This window comes from Heterostelium album (assembly GCF_000004825.1).
Source record: "Heterostelium album PN500 unplaced genomic scaffold PPL_scaffold3, whole genome shotgun sequence".
In the NCBI taxonomy this organism is placed as follows: Eukaryota; Evosea; class Eumycetozoa; order Acytosteliales; family Acytosteliaceae; genus Heterostelium; species Heterostelium album.
In genome coordinates, this window is record NW_008805065.1 from 141,858 (window position 1) to 158,347 (window position 16,490).

Consider the following 16,490-nt stretch of genomic DNA (forward strand, 5'->3'; position numbering starts at 1 on the left):
TTTTGGTGTGGTGCAATTGTAATCGATTTGCTTTAAATCTTTATAGTGTTGATAACCCATTCTTAATTTATCTAATAAATGATGGGGATTGAATCTGGTAAATCCCTGGGATATAATGTCATTTCGTATAGGACTTCTTTTTGATCTTTAAAGAATAGAATAAGGCAATTGGATCTCAGTTGAGTTGCACGATGACAAACTATATCTACATATTGCTCGATAGTAGGTAAAAGGTAATTCAACAGCATATCTTTTGGGCATTTAAAATCATAGTGGACAACGTTGTACTTAGATATACTATAACTACTCAATCCACCAAAGTAATATGAACAGAGACTCTCTATGCAATAGCTATAGGTAGTTGGCCAATTTTCATATTCTCTAATAGCTCGATATCCTTGTGAAGCTAATCGTGTAGCTCTCGTTCTGGGATCTTCCAGTCTAGGCTGACCATTGATTAGACTTACTCCGATATAGCGACTTGATGTATATATAATAGACTCTATATTTACAGAGACGCAGAGGAGAATATCGTCATTGACTGGTACTTCAAATGGTATGGTTAAAGTGAGTAGTTGATTATCTTTAAAATTGATACCTTTCGTATTATATATATTTTCTTCATTTGACAATGGATCTTTTCTCATCCAAAGATTTAATCTAGGTGTGGTATACTTTGATGTAACTTTTACTTTAATATCTATAGTTCCAGATACAATATTAGATTTGAAAATATTGATTTTCTGAGTTGAAAAGTCAATATTCATTGTAAAAGGTCTTATTATTTCTTTTTCTGGTGACATTTTAGTTTATAAAAATAAATATCAGAATTAAAAAACAAAGTAGAATAACTTAAATTAAAAATAATAAATCATTTTATTTAAATGAGGGAATCAAAAAATGGATGGCATGTAAATTTTATTTAAAAAATAAACCAATTTTTCTATTGTAGATCATGTAGTTGATTGTTTTGACTTTGTTTAGTAAATATTGAAGTTGTTACAAGATGTGAGTTGACCTAAATAGTTCCATTTCGTAGTTATTAGATCTATCAAATCGCTTGTTTGGCTAGAGTTCAAGATTAGGAAATTCGTACCGTTTGATTGCTTTATCATTTGTTATAGTAACTGATAATTGAATATAAAAGGTAAGAAAATGTTAAATGAAAATAAAAAAATATGTTTAATTAGATTATAAATAAATATAATATTTTATAGATTCTCCCAATTGTCAGCTATTTCTTCTTCATTAATATTATTTGAGTTATTGTTGTTGTTGTTGTTGTTGTTGATGGTTGTTGTGGTAGTTAATGTATTTTGATTTTGATCTACAACTGATACTTTGGGTGTTGTTGTTTGTTGTTTTGAATAGTCGAGATGAGGATGTGTTTCTTTGAGATAGTCGAGAAGTGAAAGGTTTTTACTTTTGATGGCAGAGTCTACCACTTCTTGTGTTAGCTTTATCGATTTATCTTGCAGGTAGTTGTCTCTAAGATACTCATAGAGTTCAGTACTATGTTCCACGGCACAATTAAGTGTTGAACTTGTAACTTGAACCGCTTTACCATTACCATTGTTATTTGTATCCAACATATATTGCATAACCAGTAGCAATCGATATTTAATAGTCTGATCAAAGAGATTACCTTGGTAATCAGGTACTTCTTTATCCTCTGGATAGAGTGCTTTCGATTCTATCATCATTTTCAACATGACCGGGTTGCTGTACAGTAGAGTCTGGTCATAGTAATAGTTATTCCTCAAATTGAACTTGGAGAGATGCAGCATGAAGTGAAGAAGATGATCTAGTTTCGAAAGATAACGTGTGTAGATTAGCGATATCATACCAATGCGATCTTGTTGATATGTATGGTCGCCAAGTAGATAGTTTATCAACTCTACATTGCCAACGCTCTTTACAATGTAATCGCATTCCATAACATAACTTGGCAGTGGCATATTCTTCTTTAGATAACATTCATTCTCCATGTACTCAAGGATGTCTACATCGGATTGTCGTGTAGCCGATGACACCAGTGTCTTGTACCAATGATTCCAATCGCCATCCGGTGATGATTCCACGATGAATTTTACGATATTGAAATAGTTCTCTGTTATTGCCCATGACAATTGATTGACATAGCTCTTTTCCTTACGGATGGTATGCAGGTATTTAACAACTTGGTAATGGCCATTCTTAACAGCATCTCCCATCGCTAGCGACGTCGGTTTCTCACCTCTCGTTTCATAGAGATAGACAACCGTTTCCAACCAACCGTTGCCCGCAGCTTTATCGATTGATTCCGTGAATTTCATTGATCTATAATGCTTATTGAGATAGTGAATCACTTCAATCTCACCATTGCCTGCAGCCAGTGAAAGTGCTTTAATAGTACATCCTTCTCGGCGGTTCTCATGTAGGAATCGGACGATGTTTAGATGCCCGTATTGCGCGGCAGTATCCATAGCCATCTTACTGAAAACGTCACAATGATTCTCGTGAAGAAACTGCACTGTCGCCAAATGTCCTTTCTTTATTGCAACGAGAAGTGAACCTGCCGATGCAACCTGTTTCTTCTCCACCCTGAGATATCTCACAACCTCTGTATTACCCGCTTCCACAGCATTGTTGATTGCATTCCTTGCCAGTTCATTGTTGTAATACTTCTGAATCAAATCCAATCGATTGTATTGCGCTGCCATCTTTATAATGTTTTTCGGTACCGACACTGCAGTGTCGCTATATTTCGACAAGATATATTCAACCATATCAAACTTTCCATTGCTAGTTGCTACCATTAGCGATACCTCTAGGTTCGGTTGTTCCTTCCTGACTGTCAACAGCCAATTGAATATCGCTAGCTGTCCATTCTTTATTGCACTATCCAACAGATTGATATGATCGTTGCCATCGTCCAACGACTTCCACGGATTATTATCCGGTCGATCCAACAGCTGTTGTTTACTCTTGTAGATCATCTCTATCAGTTTAAGATTACCATTTGCAATAGCGTAGTTTATAGCGCTAATCAATTCCTTTGCAGAGAACAACAGAGATTTCGATCGATTCAGCAGTAGATCTGCAATCTCCATTGTCAAATCTGAAGAAACGTCGCCACCACTTTCCAACTGAGCAATCTTTGCTAAGAGTGAACGTCTAACATCTGTGAATTGATCTAACCTATTCAACAGTAGATATCTAACAGCTTCCCATTGATTTGCATAGGCAGCATACTTCACTTCGTCGCCATAGAAGAAAGAACCCGACATCTTTGAGAGGTATTCAATCACGGGAATACGACCTTTCTTTGCAGCCAACCTCGACAACGATAAGAAATAGGTGATATCGCTCATTCTACATTCGAAAGGGTTGTGTTGTTTCTCTAGAAGCTCTAGATATCCATATTCAACCAACAGCTTCGATCTTTTACACAACTGTTCATAGTTGAACGTTCTATAATTTAAATGTAAATGAATGTCCGGTATAAATTTAAATACATTTATTCTAACGACCAAATTATTTAAAATTAATTTAAATAAATAATTTCTATCTCTTTTTTCCCTGTTCATTTTAAATTACATATGTTTTTTAAATTAAAAATAAAAAGGATTAATTTGCAAAAATGGGAAAAAGATAGTTTCCCAAATTCAGATTTTGAAATGATTCATAAAAATTTAATCATAATTAAACTTATAGTTCATTTTACAATTTTTAAATTATTAAATGTAAAAATCAATTACAATAAATAAAACCAATGAAATAATAAAATTAAAATTTATTTATTTTTAAAAGTAAATGGTAAATTGATCCATGTTTAAACTATACTCTCTTTGACCTAGAGGATCTTGATTTCCTTTCTCTATAGGATTCAAATCTAAAAAGTGTTGATATCCCAATTTAATGATTTCAAGCAATTCATGTGTATTGTAACCGATTTGATTGAAATTTTTGAAATCCTTGCTACCTAGTTCCAGGTTGTATCCTATGTTGTCTTGATCATTAAACTGTATAAATATTTTTGAATTTACTGATTTCGATGCTTTAAAACAAACGATATCTGCAAACTGCTCTATAGTAGGGGGTTTCGGGTTCTTTTTCAAACTGAATCGTTGTTCACCCAAATTGAAATATCTGTATCTCTCTTCATAGAAATACCAACACAATGACTCTATTGAATAGGTATTTAAAGCATCCCAAAAACCATCATCGTCGTAACGGTAATAGCAATGACCAATCGAATGTTTTCCTTCATATGGATTCTCCAATCCTAGTATTCCATCTTCAACTACCATGCGAAAGGTTAATTGACCGTCATACTTAACTCCAGTAGCTATATATTGATATTCCATTGATGATATTATTTTGAACATCGATTCATCACTGAATTGAACGTCTACCAAAGAAATAGTAATTGTCTTTACTCCTTTTTCACTAATCATGTCTCTATTGAATATACTCTCCTTCTCCACCAATTGATTTCTCTTTAACCAAACACTAATATTAAATTCTTTTCCAACAAAACCTGGATGACAATCCAAATTTATATCAAAACTTAATGACATTCGATTTAAGTTAGATGTATGATTGAGTTTTAGAGTATTCGGTATAATTTCTATTTCGACTGGTGTAACTATTACCGTCATTTTTTTATTATAATATCTAATTATAAATATAATTCTTTTATTTAAGTGAAATCATAATTAATTTGGTTTCTTTTTTCTTATTTTTTTTTTTTTTCCCATGAGGGAACCAACTTTAGTTAGTTCTTTTATTTTCAAGAACAGATTACATTGATTTAATTAATGACGTATATAGGTTCAATAAAAACTTAATTGAATCATATCTTTTTTATATTAATATAAATCTGAAACTTTAAATTTTTGGCACAACTCACAAGTTTAAACATCACAGCCAAGATCATTGGGAAAGAGAGAAATTTGTATTTATAATTTTGTTAAGTATTTTTATTCAAATTATTATAGTGAACAAAAAGGTGAAAAAAATTAATCAACAATGAAGCTTTTGGTGATTATGATCAATATTGTTTGTCTGGCATCATAATCTTTGAAAGAATAGCATCTTTTTCGCCGGATGATTCGTTCATCGACGCGTTGCTAAGGGTGACGAATGCATATTGAAAAGCAGCTTTGACACGACCGAAATTGAATGAACCGGCAGCTACATTTTTACCTGGTGCAAATGGATCACTCACATAGAGATAGGTGGAAAAGTCTCTTGTTATCTTTTCTTGGTTGTTGCTGCTATTGGTGCTGTCCGTAGTTGTCAATAGATCATCTAATGGGAATGTATACTTTGATTCTTCAATTGAGATACCTGTCTTTTGATAGTTGAAATTGACACCGTAGTACTCCAAGAATCTCATCAGAGCACAGCCAATATTTAGTCCAGAGACATGATCAGTGTAATCACATTTACATGGTTTAGCAAACAATGTTGGTTGATTATTATTATTATTGCTATTGTTATTGTTATTATTATTATTATTATTTATATTTGAATGATTTCCATTCATTTGTTTTGTTGTTGATATTGATGTTGTCGTTGTTGTTGTTGTTGATGATACCACTGCTTCTTGTTGTTGTTGTTGTTGTTGCTGTTGTTGTTGTTGTATTTTCTTTGGACAATGTTCATTGTTCTTTAGGAAACTAATCAACATGAGTACAAGACAATAGGAACTTAAACCACCGCTATAGGTGTTATTCAATCCTCGCTCTCTGAGGAACCATTTCAATACGATTGCCAGTGGGTACAGACCTACCAATGTTTCTACGTTCTCCGATACTAAATTGCGTGCTGCAATTCCAGTGTGAGGGGAAGTGGGTGACTCTCTAAAGGAAATGTCAACGGCAATATTGTTTTTGGTTACAAGTTTAATCACGGGAATTCTGGCGGATGGAATACACATCATAGTGAGAATAAAGTTATTGAGATCGTGTCGAATCTGTTTCTCCAAGACCTCCAACAGGAACTGTGCATTCTTTGAACGGATCGACATGTTCTTACCGTAGTTTACTACGATGTCGACATCACTCGACGGCAGCCACAGCCCTGTGTAGAAAGAACCGTAGATTTCCAACTCTGCATTGGGCCAGAGTCTCTTGACGACAGTACGAATCATCTCTATCACTTGATGACAGTTTTGAACGTGTGGATAGGTACGCTCACCTACATCAGAGACAAAGTCAAGTATCTCTTGGTGCAGACGAATCGAGAAGAGCGGGTGTGGGTATGGAAGTGGTGGATCGTCCCACGGTTGCCAATGCACCGGGAGTTGTTGTTGGTTCTGTTTGGACATTTGAATCCAATTGAACAGTTTGTTGTGTCTCCATTCCTTGTAGCGGTCTACCACCTGAAGTTGTTGTTCGGTTTGTTGATGTGGTTGTTGTTGCTGTTGTTGCTGTTGGGTTGCTTGGTTTTGCTGTTGTGAATTTGGTGTTTCCTGAACTCGTTCTGCTTTTTCTTTTTCCTTTTCTTCCTTTTGCATTATTTCATCGATGATTGGTTCGTTCCATGCATTCTGTTGCTTGGCATCTTGGAGATAAGGATTAGGTTTCAGTTTGATTGGATTGGAGGAAACAGAGTTGTTGTTGTTATTGTTATTGTTAGAGGTGGTTGTGCTGGTTGGTCTCCATTCATTGGCCTGATGGAAATGATGTGGATGATGTGGTGGATGTTGATTGCTATATTGACTCGGTTGTAATTGATTGGAAGGTAGTAGAATGGGAGGAGGTGATGGTTTTGGTGTTGTTGATGTTGGAGTTGATTGACTAGATGATGATGATGTTGTTGTTGTTGAAGTCGCTGCCTTTGGTGGTAGTGTTCCTGTTACTATTGTTGTTGATGTTGTGGTTGGTGTTGAAGTTGGAGTTGTTGTTGGCTGAGATAACTTGACCGATAACAATGGTGTTGATGTGGTAGTTGGTTGACCTGCAGAAGATGATCTTTGTGGGAACATTACATTTGATGAACCGTTTTGTTGAATATATGATCTAGTTGGTTTAGGTTGTTTATATGTACATTGTTGTTGTTGTTGTTGTTGTTGTTGATTTGATGAAGTGTTTGTTGTTGTTGTTGTTGTTGATGTAGTGGAAGTGGTTGAGCTAGTTGATGTAGTGGTATTATTATTGTTGCTGTAGCTTGTCAAGATGTTTAATTTCTTTGGTGATTGAGGTGTTGATCTGACATCAGAGGCAGAAGAAGACTTTAAGAGCATCGATGTTTTAGTTGGTCTGTTTAGGTGAAGATGGCACATTGATATTGGAGATACTGCCACTGAATGATGTGTTGGATGGTGATTGTGACCAATCTTCGAAACTTCGTGACATGGAATCAATTGATTTCGACTTTAGCTTCTCCGGTGTATTATTGATAGAAAGTTGGCTGAACATTTCCGTTTCATCGTTGCCATTATTACTTAATGGTAGATCCTCCCATTCTCCACTAACACGAGTAGAGTTGTTATTATTATTGGTGGTTGTGTTGTTATTGTTATTGTTATTACCACTATTGTTATTATTGTTGTTATTGTTATTATTACCACTACTGCTACTACTACTACTTGTACTTCCACTTGGCGAGCCGGCATTGCCGATGATGGAACGAGTTGAATAGCGAGAATGATTCATTGGGTGATCGTCTATATCACCTTCGGAACCAAGCCATAGCATTCCATCTTCGTCTTCGGTGGTCGAGTCAATTGCAACACCAACACCTTTGACAGACTCCACCTCCATCGGCAGTGAATGTCTACGTGGTCTCGTCTGGATAGTCTCTTTCTCAGTGTCAGAGTTTGACGATGCATTATCCTCGGTAGTGGCGGAATTGACATGAATATGATGTTTCATAGTACGTTCTCTATTGGCATTAATGTAATCTGATTTCTTCTTGCGTTTCTTTCTGCCGGATCCACCACCACTTCTGCCGCCACCACCACCAGATGTCGAAGTATCATCTCTACTACCACTACCACTGTCTTTTACGGATTTCTTCTTCTTTTTCTTTGTCGGTGTAAGTTGTCCACTCGATGAAACCGATGACTTTTTCTTTTTCAAACGCTCCTCACTACTAATCAGATCCATAGCTTCCTTATCGATATAATAGTTTTGAAGTTGTGCACCAATCTCTCTTACTAGAATATCTATTGCTGAACCTATAATTTCCATCATAATTTTATTATTATTATCATAATTAAAATGAATGAAAACATAAATATAAGATAGAGTAATAAAGTGTTAGTAAGTTATTTTTAGACATATTTCAAAAACCATTTGTTTTAAACAAACAATCAAAATGACATACCTGCTCTTTCCAGTGGTGAAAAACAAAGAAACTCTATAAATTGTATAGGATTCTGTGTCAGTGCTTCTTCAAAGATTGTCTTTATCGATGACATATCATCATATACCGATGACATTGATCTTGTTTCATGTTGATCTGCATTATTATTATTGTTGTTGTTATTGCTACCACTACCACTATTACTATTATTAGATGTATTAGAAGTCGAACCACTACTACTTCCAAGCTTTAAACTACTTCCACTTGATTTCTTTGTTGTATTTGTTGATTTACTTAATTGTTTATTACCACTATTACTACTGCTACTATTATTATTATTAGTGTTGTTATTGTTATTGTTGTTATTTGTATTATTATTGTTGTTATTAGCACTAGTATTATTATTATTATTGTTATTACTATTAGAACTAGTATTATTGTTATTATTTAATAATGAAATATTATCAATTTCAATTGACGCAATTAAAGTATCTTTTAATATGTTTAATAGGATATCTAGTTGTTCGAGGTAGTCAACTTCATGTTCATTCGATTCATGACGTAGTGTTTGAAATATAGAGTTTAAACTGTTGTTTAGCTTGCTGGCAGCGTATCGCTCACGTTCCACACGTGACAAACCATTCCAAAAGTTCTTTAATCTACGTTTTCTACTATCCATTGCAATTGTCTTGTCTTTCTTCCTCAGTATACTAATACTAATATTACTATTATCAATTGGTGGTATTGTTGTTGTTGTTGATGATGTTGCTGAAGATGTTGATGTAGTTGTAGTTGTAGCTGTTGTTGATGTTGCATTAGATAATGTCGACATTATACAATTACTATTATTGTTATTGCTGTTGTTTGTCGATGGCTCGATACCAAATTGCTTACAATAGCTCGTCCATATCAGCTTCTCGAAAAGTGCAGATATATATTCACCTAGAGTGAAGTAACCTTTCGATATGAACCAATTGGGAGTGGCGCAACGATACTCCTTGACTGCACTCTCGTAGACCATCGGACAGAACACCGAGAGGAATCCACCCTGCGTCAGTGTCGTCAACAACTCCAACAACTCGCTATTGGTAATGCCATTCGACTCCACCGTGAATGTATCAAGATAACTAGTGGTATCACACAATCTAACCAAATCAATGATTCTGTACAAACAAAAACAACAATAATAATGTCATTGACAAGTGATTGATAAGTAAGTATATACAATTACAACTAATATGTTTAGTAGTTTGATCACTACTATTACTACTACTACTTACTTTTGTTCGGCATCACCTACTATCTTTGGAAAGAAGAATAAACCGAGTGATGACTCCAGTGATGATCTCGTTTTGAATTGTAGATTGCGTAGTGGGTTGGAGAGATCGGGTTTGATGTGCTTCTTGAGTTGTTGGTCGATGAACGATAGTCCAGGGATGTTTGGTCCAAAGTCATCGTCCATCGGTAGGAAGAATCCATGACCTTGATTCTTACATTTCAAGTACATCGCCCTCAGTTTATCACATTCCTCCTTATTGAAATCTGTCAAAACAAAACAAAGATCTTCTGGTGGTAATGAAAGAAACCAACTTCTAACTTGTTTTCTATGATCCATTATTAAATCTATTATCTATTGATCTATGACTTTATCTAATGATCTAATTATCTACTTTATTTAAAGATATATATAAACTTTACTTTACTTTACTAAAAAAAAAAAAAAACAAAATAGTGTAAACAAAACAAAACAATCTAGACAATAATAATTAAAAAAATAATAATGAATTGAATTATAATAGATTTAATCTTAATGTTTACAAATAAAATAGGATTGATTATATTGATTATATAGATTAAAAATGATTTGAATTATCATCCCTACTTTAAGAAAAAAAAAAAGCTAAACTTTTGTTTACAACGTTGTTATTATTGTTTGTTTTTATATAATTTATTTACAACAATTATAAATATATTTATATTTATAAATCTATATTTAAAATAAATAATAACTAATTTACTAAAATAGAAAAGATTTTTTTCTTTCCTCTTCCTATTTGATGTGATATCTACTGATGTTGATTTCTTTTATGTAATTATTTTTTATTATTATTTATTTTAGATTGAATTGTTGTTGTTTTTGTTGTTTGATATTGTTAAAAATGAATAAAAATAACTATAACCAATAAAGATTATACTTTACATAAAAATTGAAATTTAATTATTTTTATTATTTTTGTTTTTCTGTTTTTTGTTTTTTTTTTTTTTTTTTTAATAGACAGACACCCACACACAGAACTTGAACTGACAATAATAATAAGTTCAAATTGTTAACATATATGTTAATGTGAGTGAGAGATGAGAAATACTTTTGAAATTTTATTTAATCATTTTTTTTTTTCATTATTGTTTGTTTGTTATGTTTTTTGATTTAATTTTATAAATAAAACAAACTTTGTTGTAAACTCAATCTGGTTGATATCCAATCTAGTTATTAAATTTTAATTGGAAATTTCGAATAATAATATTAAAAAAGATAAAAGTTTACAAAATTTTTGTATTTTATTTTTTTTGATTACTATGATGATCTTTTTTTAGAATAATTTGGTTTAAATTCATTTCCATTGATTTCATCTTGAATGAATTCACTTAGCTCTTTGACATCTAAATCACCTTGATATATGATGGCTTGTTGACGTTTCCCAGAGAAGAGAATTGCCATCGATCTACTCTCCATTCCACCATGATCCATACAATTAACAGTGTTCTCATAGCATTGTACTCTTGCAATCATAAAGTTTGCTTCGTTTGCAAAGATACTCGACAGTGCTTCGAATCTTGGAACGTAAAGTGCTTTATCGTGTCCACTGAATCCATAATAATATTGCACGAGAACACTCTTATTCTCTTTATTATAAAGAATATCTAACACATTATCACCCGATAATTCAACAATAGTAATAGGTGTACCTACAATCTTACATATTTCTCTTATATCTCTAGAGAATCGAATTTGAAGTAATTGCAATCAAATTAGTTGGTTTGTTAATATATTGTTGTTGATTTAGCTAAATCTTACTTACTTTGATGTTACTATAATATATTCATCAATATTCTTATTGTTATTGTTATTATGAATTAGAACTTGTTCCATATGTTTGTTATTTGATTTTGAAATATTATCTAAAATATCTGTTAATTGTTGTTGTTGTTGTTGTTGTTGTTGTTGATCGGCTGCTGATTGTAATATCTGTTTACATAGTGCTTCATTTTCATTACAATCGATTCCTCTTATGATTATATTGGGAAAAGGTTTAATTTTCTGTTGTAAATAATGATAGAATTCAAAAGTATCGTAATTCCAATATAACTCTAGTAACACTGCTTGATTATTTGTTTTTGCATCGTTGATCGTCTCTTTATAATTATCTTGATTCAATAGCTTTATATAAAATGAACTAGCCTGACTCTCTACCAATGTAGAATGATTTATGAACAATACAAATAAAATAGATAATAATATTGATAATCTATATTTTAACATATTTTCGAAATGTTAATTAATTAATCAAATGAATCATCATCTTTTATCATGATCTTAAGAATAAATGATCATTACATTAATAAATGAAAAAATTGTTAAGTCTTGCACTTTTTTTTTCACATTATTTTGATGATTCACCTGATTTGGTGACTCATTTAAATAAGATCTTTAGTGATTGCAATATGATAGGAAAGCAGCACATCATTACATTAACTAACTGAATTCAAGCTAGAGATAAATTGAATAGTACTCTAGTGTTTCTTTCAATAAGTTTAATCAATTCAATATATCCGCTATTCTGGTTTTATTGAAATGATCAACCAAACTAACAAAATACTCACTTCTCATATATTCATTCACAGTCGGTCTGTCTGGTTGGACCAGCCATTTTCATTCAAGATCAAAATCAAATCGTGTACTTCTTTATTTTGAAATATAAAAAATAAATAAAGCATGTTGTTTTAATATAAAAAAATTATATAAACTATATAATCATAATACAGTTGTTATTTGATATCACTTAAACTAATCGATATATCTCTAGAGTATAATTTGATTATATAAGCATATGTTACAATATTGAGGGTATCCGCATTCTTGGTATTGTTTTTAAATAGATACTATCTATGCTATCACTTTTAGAAAATTTGAATCTATTTATATATTTATATTTATATAAATGAGAAAAGTAAAGAATATATTATAGACTTTGTAGAAAATTCAAAAATAGAAATGGTTTAAAAATTAATCTAGATTTAAAATAACGGTTTGATTTTTATTCAAACACGACAAACAACAAATAAACTAAAAATAATACTGTTATAACAACATCAAGAAATAAAATAAATAATGAATGTTGTTAATATTGTAAAGAATAATGATAATGATTATAAAAATCATGAAGAAAAAGATAAAGAAGAAAGCAATAGTGATGATAATCTAAATGGTAAATCAAAGAGTACTATTAGTTTTTCATTTAAAAGCAATAGTAGCAGTATTAATAGTAATAGTAGTAATAATAATAATAGTAGCAATCAAAAAAGAAAAGAACCAGAAAAGAAACAAGAAAACTTTATTACATCACTTGAAGGTACAAAGATTACCTCTAGCATATCAGATGAAAAACCTTTACCGAAACCACCGAAAGTAATACCATTATCAGAACAAAGACATATAAATAGTATAACTGAAATAGAAACATCAATATCAACAACAATATCGACAACAACATCGACAAGTAAATCAACAAATACATTTGAAAATATAATTAAAACAGAAAGAGAAGAAAAAGATAAATTTAAAAGATTGAAATCTGATAATAATAGTAGTAGTGATAAAAATGAAGATGATAATAGTAATACTTTTAAACCAAAACAACATGGATTACAAATAATAAAACAAAAGGATAAGAACAAACAAAAAGATGATAATAATAGTAGTGGTAGTAATAGACAAGAGATAAAATCATTGATTGGAAATAAGAAGAATGATGATCATAAGGATGTGGAGATGAATCAAGTAGTAAAGGTTAGACCATTGATTGAAAAGTTGGATGGTCTGGATCGATTCGATAACGACGATGATAAGTTTAAGTTTGATGTTGAATCTCGACCGGAGGAAGCGGACAATGAAGATTACGAGGAGACACCGATCGAGGTGTTTGGCGAAGCGATGCTCCGTGGCATGGGATGGCAACCCGGTCAAGCAATAGGTCTAACCAACAAGGGTCTGAATGAACCGATTCAGTTTGTTAAGCGACCGGGTTACCGATTGGGACTTGGTGCGCAACCGAAGGATGTAGACGACAAAGACAAACGCTATCTGGTTGCACAGAAAGGTGAAGACGGTAAAGTTAGACACATGGTAGGGATCTCTGAGAAGCTGGTACCGATGAACAAGAGTGGTTCACAATCATACAACGTAGGTGAAAGAGTATTAGTAATCAGTGGGCAACACGAAGGAATGTACGCAGAGATTGATTCCATCCCCAAAGATTCCGACGACAAGCTAGTTATCATATTCAAATCAAATGAACGTGCAGTCATTAACAAAGTAGATATACAACTAATTGAAAAGACATCAAATTCAAACTCAACATCATCATCATCATCATCATCTAAACAACAACAACAACAACCTGTTAAATCAATAAGTAAAAGTAGTAGTAGTAGTAGTAATAGTAATAATAGTAAAAGCAGTAGTAGTAGGGTTGACGATGAACCAATGTGGTTAAGAAATAATGTGTTGGTAAAGATAGTTAGTAAGAGTTTGGCGGATGGAAAGTATTATAATAAGAAAGCAAAGGTGATAGATATTGTTGGTGAGAAGTTATGTTGTTTGGAGTTATTGGATAGTGGTGTGGTGCTAGAGAATATTAAACAAAGAATGTTGGAAACAGCTATTCCAAGAGAAAAAGGTGCTTCCGTTTGTGTTGTACAAGGTAAACATCGTGGTCGTCTAGGTTCACTCGTAGAAAGAACTACCAATTCTAAACGTAGAGAAGTCGCTATCATTCAACTGATAGGCGATCTATCGGTACAGGAATTCGATTTAGATGATATCTGTCAGTTCATCGGTAATAGAGATAGTGAATATCATACTTAAAATAAATGTGATTATTATCAATCGATTGTTGTGTCATTCTATAATATCATCTCAAATAAAAGATCTTAAACAATTGTTGATATGTAACATATGCTAAACTATTATTATATTGATATTGCTGTTGATTATATTATTTTCCAAATGGTTTTATCTTTTCATTAACTGTATGAATAAATATTTGATCATTTGGATGACTTGAATTTAAAAAAGATAGATTGATTATTAGTATACTAATTAGAATGATGATAGTAATGATAATAACATGATTATGTTTATGATACATACTCTTTTTCACCTTCTTCATATGTATAGGATGATGCAACTGCTAATAGATTACCTTCTGAATTGAATGCTAATGCTGATATAGATGTTGGATAGTGTTTCAAATGGAATAATCTCTTTCTATTCTGTCCATCCCAATAATATACATTACCATCACATCCACCTGTTGCAAATGTTCCATATCTATATATTGATAGACACAATATATATATTAGTATTATATTATATGATTAAACAGATAACCTGTTGAATGTTGATATTAATATTTACATTGGATGAAAAGCAATTGTATTAACTGGATAAACAACATCTACACCTGCTTCATTCGCACGATGACATTTGAATGCATATTTCTTTGCCTGTTGTTCCTTTGGATCGAAATACTCCATTCCTATACGACCTTCGACCGATGCCAACGCGTAGCCACTGCCATCGATAAACGTTCTGATACATCGCGTTTGGAATTTGATAGAGGATTCACGTTTCTGTACGGGTTGTTGCATTTGACGCGTATCGAATATCGTTATCATCTTGTCGGCCGTTCCTACCACTAGCCAGTTGGCGGTGGTCGACATCGTGAATATCTGTGCTTCGAGGTTGTGTTGGTGCATCTCTTTCGGTTGATGAGGATCGCGCACGTCCCACGCCTTTAGGATGCCATCCCAGCCACCGCTGAACAGCAGCTGTGACTCGTGGTTATAGGCGAGAGCACGCACTCCCTTCTCGTGCGATCCTATATCGCTGGCGACACCACTAGCGACATCGTAACTCTTGATTCGACCAGAGATATCACTGGAGAACACCCGACTCTTGTCTTGTACACAGCCATCCAACACAGCGACATCATGATTATACTGCCATCTCTGAACATTACCTGTTGTATCATAACATCTAACTGACTTTGAAAATGATATTATAGTTGTTCGAACAATTAATTGTTGTTAGTTAGTTAGTTAATAGGAATGAATTCATTTCTATCTTTATAATCTAGTCGAATCGAATTGAATCTCGATTGATCACACACATACAGTATCCCATGAAGTAACTAACAGTAAATTGGTTTGAGGTATGAAATTCAATGAAGAGATACCATCTTGTGGTGGTAGTCTTAATTCAAAGTAATCTGTCATTTTTAATATTATTATATTATGTACAAAAAAATAAATAAAAAGATATATTAATATATAAATCTTGTAAGTTAAAAAAAATTTTGCCGCCTTTTTAACTTTACAAAAACTTTTACTATATTTAAAAAAAAAACATATTCTGAAAAGGAATGAGAATACTAGTTGATTATGTGCCAAATATAATAATCATCAACATTCTTGTAAGAGCCTATTAATATTTCATTATTTGTTTGGACCTTCTGGATCGAAAGTGAAGATAGAGAATTATCATCATCTATCGAACTTAACTTTTTAACATATATTTACAATTAAAGTATAAACAATGATTGGATTCTTTTAAAGATATCATGTCTGTTGAATAGCTACAATCAACTCATTCATTTGCTTAGGAAATTCGTACCATTGGTCAACCAACTGTAAGCACACCTTTGATACAACCAAGAAGTTTTAAACCAGCTAACACCTCAAAGAGATTCACTAGATGACATAAAGAACTATCGTATTCAATAACCATGCTCGATTTAAATATTAAAAGTCTAAAAGCTCTACAAAAAATCAGCCAAACACCTCAAACCAAATAATAAGGAAACAATAAAATAATTAATTGTAAATATTAATTAAAATTCCAAGAATTGAAA

At 32.4% G+C, this 16,490-nt stretch overlaps 7 protein-coding genes across 7 annotated transcripts; 1 reads left to right on the forward strand and 6 right to left on the reverse strand.

Moving 5' to 3' along the window:
• Positions 1 to 71: 71 nt before the first annotated feature.
• On the reverse strand, positions 72 to 803 carry PPL_02624 (uncharacterized protein; the record flags this gene model as incomplete). Its single annotated transcript, XM_020573603.1, has 2 exons — positions 72 to 287; positions 513 to 803. The coding sequence occupies 2 exons, from the start codon at positions 801 to 803 to the stop codon at positions 72 to 74; spliced, it is 507 nt and encodes a 168-aa protein (XP_020435675.1).
• Positions 804 to 1,211: 408 nt separating this feature from the next.
• Positions 1,212 to 3,569, reverse strand: PPL_02625 (uncharacterized protein; the record flags this gene model as incomplete). The annotated part of the gene is made up of 2 exons (XM_020573604.1): positions 1,212 to 1,693; positions 1,847 to 3,569. The coding sequence occupies 2 exons, from the start codon at positions 3,567 to 3,569 to the stop codon at positions 1,212 to 1,214; spliced, it is 2,205 nt and encodes a 734-aa protein (XP_020435676.1).
• A 216-nt stretch (positions 3,570 to 3,785) lies between these two features.
• On the reverse strand, positions 3,786 to 4,643 carry PPL_02626 (uncharacterized protein; the record flags this gene model as incomplete). The annotated part of the gene is made up of 2 exons (XM_020573605.1): positions 3,786 to 4,004; positions 4,029 to 4,643. 2 exons carry the CDS (start codon positions 4,641 to 4,643, stop codon positions 3,786 to 3,788), a joined length of 834 nt encoding a protein of 277 aa, XP_020435677.1.
• A 392-nt stretch (positions 4,644 to 5,035) lies between these two features.
• On the reverse strand, positions 5,036 to 9,913 carry PPL_02627 (uncharacterized protein; the record flags this gene model as incomplete). The annotated part of the gene is made up of 4 exons (XM_020573606.1): positions 5,036 to 7,293; positions 7,436 to 8,170; positions 8,320 to 9,461; positions 9,579 to 9,913. 4 exons carry the CDS (start codon positions 9,911 to 9,913, stop codon positions 5,036 to 5,038), a joined length of 4,470 nt encoding a protein of 1,489 aa, XP_020435678.1.
• A 960-nt stretch (positions 9,914 to 10,873) lies between these two features.
• On the reverse strand, positions 10,874 to 11,839 carry PPL_02628 (protein disulfide isomerase family protein; the record flags this gene model as incomplete). Its single annotated transcript, XM_020573607.1, has 2 exons — positions 10,874 to 11,294; positions 11,379 to 11,839. The coding sequence occupies 2 exons, from the start codon at positions 11,837 to 11,839 to the stop codon at positions 10,874 to 10,876; spliced, it is 882 nt and encodes a 293-aa protein (XP_020435679.1).
• Positions 11,840 to 12,688: 849 nt separating this feature from the next.
• Positions 12,689 to 14,443, forward strand: PPL_02629 (uncharacterized protein; the record flags this gene model as incomplete). The annotated part of the gene is made up of 1 exon (XM_020573608.1): positions 12,689 to 14,443. The coding sequence occupies one exon, from the start codon at positions 12,689 to 12,691 to the stop codon at positions 14,441 to 14,443; it is 1,755 nt and encodes a 584-aa protein (XP_020435680.1).
• Positions 14,444 to 14,573: 130 nt separating this feature from the next.
• bub3 (WD40 repeat-containing protein) lies at positions 14,574 to 15,855 on the reverse strand (the record flags this gene model as incomplete). The annotated part of the gene is made up of 4 exons (XM_020573609.1): positions 14,574 to 14,637; positions 14,729 to 14,908; positions 14,996 to 15,624; positions 15,754 to 15,855. The coding sequence occupies 4 exons, from the start codon at positions 15,853 to 15,855 to the stop codon at positions 14,574 to 14,576; spliced, it is 975 nt and encodes a 324-aa protein (XP_020435681.1).
• Between the last annotated feature and the right edge of the window lie 635 nt (positions 15,856 to 16,490).